Below are 3,592 nucleotides of genomic sequence, written 5' to 3' on the forward strand. Positions count from 1 at the left end.
AAGTACGCATTCCCCGTACACGCGTGGCAATTCCTTGTTGTAGCAGCGCAAATGCGTATTTATTTTATGTGCATTCACGCTATGACAAGAAATTACCGTGCAATTCGAGACAAGTCTACACACGTATTCACATTTATAAAACGGTTTTATTACCTTGTAAATAGTCTTCAGGATTTGCAAACTGCCCAAACACTTTTGATGTAGCCAGTTTTAGGTTTTAAATGGATTAATAGAGATTCTCCATAAGATTTATTGCTGTGTGCGTTTGAGTCTGAAAGCCCGAGTCTCGCGCCAGATGCGTCAGAGTTGGCAACCTGCTTACAGCCGAATCGGACCTACGACCGGTCAGTCGGAGCCGAACGCGGCCGAAAGTCACCGACGAGCTGCAGAGGATCGCATCGTCTGTTATGGTACGAATAGGCGTCCGTGACAACAGCTTGGTTACTTTTGAATCACATGTACTTATCTTCTCAAACTTCTTACGATCATCTGAGAGACAGTTTGCATTTGGAAAACTCACAGCATTTAAAAAAATGGACAAGCAAGAAATTAAAGTTGTTAAGATTAAAATTAAAATTAAAATCAAAGTTAAAATAACACCTAAGGAAGGGGGAACTTTTTCCCCAAAAAATGAGGCACTGGAGAAGAACATCGGCGAGAGGGTGGACATGGTGAAGATCATTAAGAAGGATGACACGGACAAGCCCGGATCGACATGGAGGGTGTCTTACATACCGAAGGTAAAGCACTGGCTTAAGAGACCTTATTAGAACACTTTAATTCGAGCTTAAAATGTGTTATATCAATCATCTTTCCTTGTTTTAACAATTGGCTGTCCCAGACTGGAACCGAAGAAAGTTTCCGTGGCCAGAGGAGTCGTCCATGGAGCGCGAGGGACAGGCCACCCCCCCTGGAGGAAGCAGGAGCGACCAGGAAGAGGCCCCAGCTGAAGTTCCTCCATCGGACAGACAGCAACGGCTCCTGCGCCCTGCGAGCAGAGAGAGGCCAGGGGCAGCGTCAGCATTCAGCGGAACAGCAACTCCTGCAGCGGATTCACGGACTTATGGGTTATGGCCAGGGACGGAGGAAGGACAGAGACATTGTTCCTGACGGACTTGTGGGTTATGGCCGGGGTAGGAAGGATAATAGAGATACTGTTTAAGTATTATTATAGATGTCAGATAGAATAGGAAAAGATAGGCTAAGTTAACATATGATAAGTTAAAATACAATAAGATAGACAATAAGTTAAAATATCATATGATAGGCTAAGTTAAAATAAGATAAGAGCTTTACAATAAAACATATACTTACTTTTCAAACTGTGTCTTTGTCATCTCTTCAGTGTCGTGTCTGTGGTTTGATAATTTTGCATCGTTAATTTATATCTGATACTCTCCTAAATATCAATAAGCAGAGACGGAGGAAAAGATACGGTTAAGTTAAAGGAAATGATAAAGTATCAAAATCACAGTATTACCTTATTTTGACGCAGAAAGAGTCATTTCAGTGTTACTACCACCTATGAGTTAATGGCCGCAAATGGTGTTAGAAGTGCCGGTAAATAACGCGGCGTAAGTTTAACTCCGGTGTGCTTCTGAAAAACGGTAAGTGACAAAACTGGTAAGTAGCAGGTAAAGTGGTCATTTAACGTAATGCTAACGTGCATTACCAGTTAGTAAGTGTTTTACTATATCTTACACTACGTACTTACACGTACTTACACTACGAAATCAAACCCCTTAATTTTTTAAATTAAAATTACGTTAATTTTGTCCTTAATTATTGCTATATGTGAAATTAAGGGAAAAGGTGCAATGATTAAGGCCAATTAAGGGGTAAAACTACTGAATTTCCTCCTTACTTTTTCAAATTTGCCTCTTAAATTTACTCTCAAAAAATCCTTATTTCACCCCTTTTTTATAAATTAAGGGGCAATTTAAGATTGTTTCAAGGTCTGTAATTACATAACATTGCCCTTTAATTCTGATTAATTAAGGGGCAGTTTAAGAGTATTGCAAGGTTCCATTACTACTTAAAATTACTTACATCTGTCCTCAATTCTAATAAAGGGAGTTTAATATTATTATAGGAGAAGAAAAGAAGGTGTAGAAAAAAGAAAGAGATCAGTTTTGCACAATATTTTAGAAGCTAAATTATGAAACGTATTACTATATATATTACACAATGATAAGGTATAAATACAGATAAGCTACATACCGTTGGAGTGAAGCTGAAGTCCTTCTCTCTTCTAGACAATGGAATCAGTAGAAATGAAGTTTTGCCACGACATGAGAAGCCAGGAAAGTGAAGCAGAACAAGAACAGGAACATTAGTCAGCCTTGGCTGACTAGGTCTGTATTCCGGACATTACATTCATGATTTAATTTGATTGCAAGGCCCTTGAATAATTTTAACTTTCTTGCAGGTTCCCTATGTACAGTATGTATTACCTTTCCTGACCTTCGGAGGTCCTCCCTCCTGTTTCGGAGCATTTTTAAGGCTTTTTTCAGAATTTCCTGCTCTTTGCCGACGAGGCTGCAGGGCAACTCTGCTGTGACCTTGAAATTACATGAAATATTCTGTTAAAACACTTTATTTGGTGATTGAAAATTTAAGCCCTCATTGGGCTTTATGTGGTAAAAAAGTAAAATAGAGAAATTAAACTATTTGATTAGAAATATTGATTTTAAACAGTTTTATGAGGTACAGACTTTGCTTATGACAGGGTTCCAGTCAATTTCCGCTCCCTTGCAGGCAGTGGTCCACATTTTTGATGCACCCAGGGATGATCTTACAACAGCCTGGTGGAGACGTGTAGAGAAAAGAAAGATATCAGTTTTGCACCAAAAACGTTAGAATAGAGAGGAGTGCAGGTGGACATAGAATGAGCAGAATGAATGGTAGCAGTATTTCTGATGTCATAACCACTTATTCTGCTGATTCTACTTCCACCTGCACTGTCTGTGTTCTAACAGCTCTGTCCACTTTAGTTTCTATTTCCAGGACTGTGTGATACTTACACTGAATCTCTTTTGTTCAGGTGTTGCCGCTGATTTCCCTGCTTATTTTTTAGGAAGTCTTCTGCTTCCACTCCAGACTGATTGAGGGAAAGATCATGAAACTAAATATGATATATTCAGTAAGCATGACTTGACAGCAGTATGTCTGTGAAACCACAAAAAACACAGAGCTTGCTAACAAACAGACAGTTTACTTGCCTTTAGTTTTAAAATGGAAATTAGGGATTTCCCCAGTCTGAAGTTTTTGGGGAACAAAAGGTAAACATCTTGCTCCCCAATGTCCACAAAATCATCCCCTGTCACACCTTGTTCTTCATGGTAAAACACAGAGAAAATAGATTAATCCACATGACTGTAACTATAAAACCCAAAATATTATGGCCACAAATAGATTAATCCACATGACTGTAACTATAAAACCAAAAATATTATGGCCACACAGAGGTTGAAAAAATAACAATGATTATGAATAAATTAATAATAAAACCCCATAATATAATTAAGGCACGCAGAGTGATCACATAGCAGGCATAGCAACAGTAAGTAAGGCGGATAAAGGGGCAACTGAG

The 3,592-nt window shown here is 38.8% G+C and overlaps 1 protein-coding gene across 1 annotated transcript; it reads left to right on the forward strand.

Annotated features, from left to right (window-relative positions):
- The first annotated feature begins 363 nt into the window (after positions 1-363).
- On the forward strand, positions 364-1,322 carry LOC125723080 (uncharacterized). Its single transcript, XM_048999526.1, has 2 exons — positions 364-740; positions 842-1,322. Exons 1-2 carry the CDS (start codon positions 408-410, stop codon positions 1,160-1,162), a joined length of 654 nt encoding a protein of 217 aa, XP_048855483.1. The 5' UTR covers positions 364-407; the 3' UTR covers positions 1,163-1,322.
- Positions 1,323-3,592: the final 2,270 nt, after the last annotated feature.

This window comes from Brienomyrus brachyistius, unplaced genomic scaffold (genome assembly GCF_023856365.1).
Source record: "Brienomyrus brachyistius isolate T26 unplaced genomic scaffold, BBRACH_0.4 scaffold45, whole genome shotgun sequence".
NCBI classification, from domain to species: Eukaryota; Metazoa; Chordata; class Actinopteri; order Osteoglossiformes; family Mormyridae; genus Brienomyrus; species Brienomyrus brachyistius.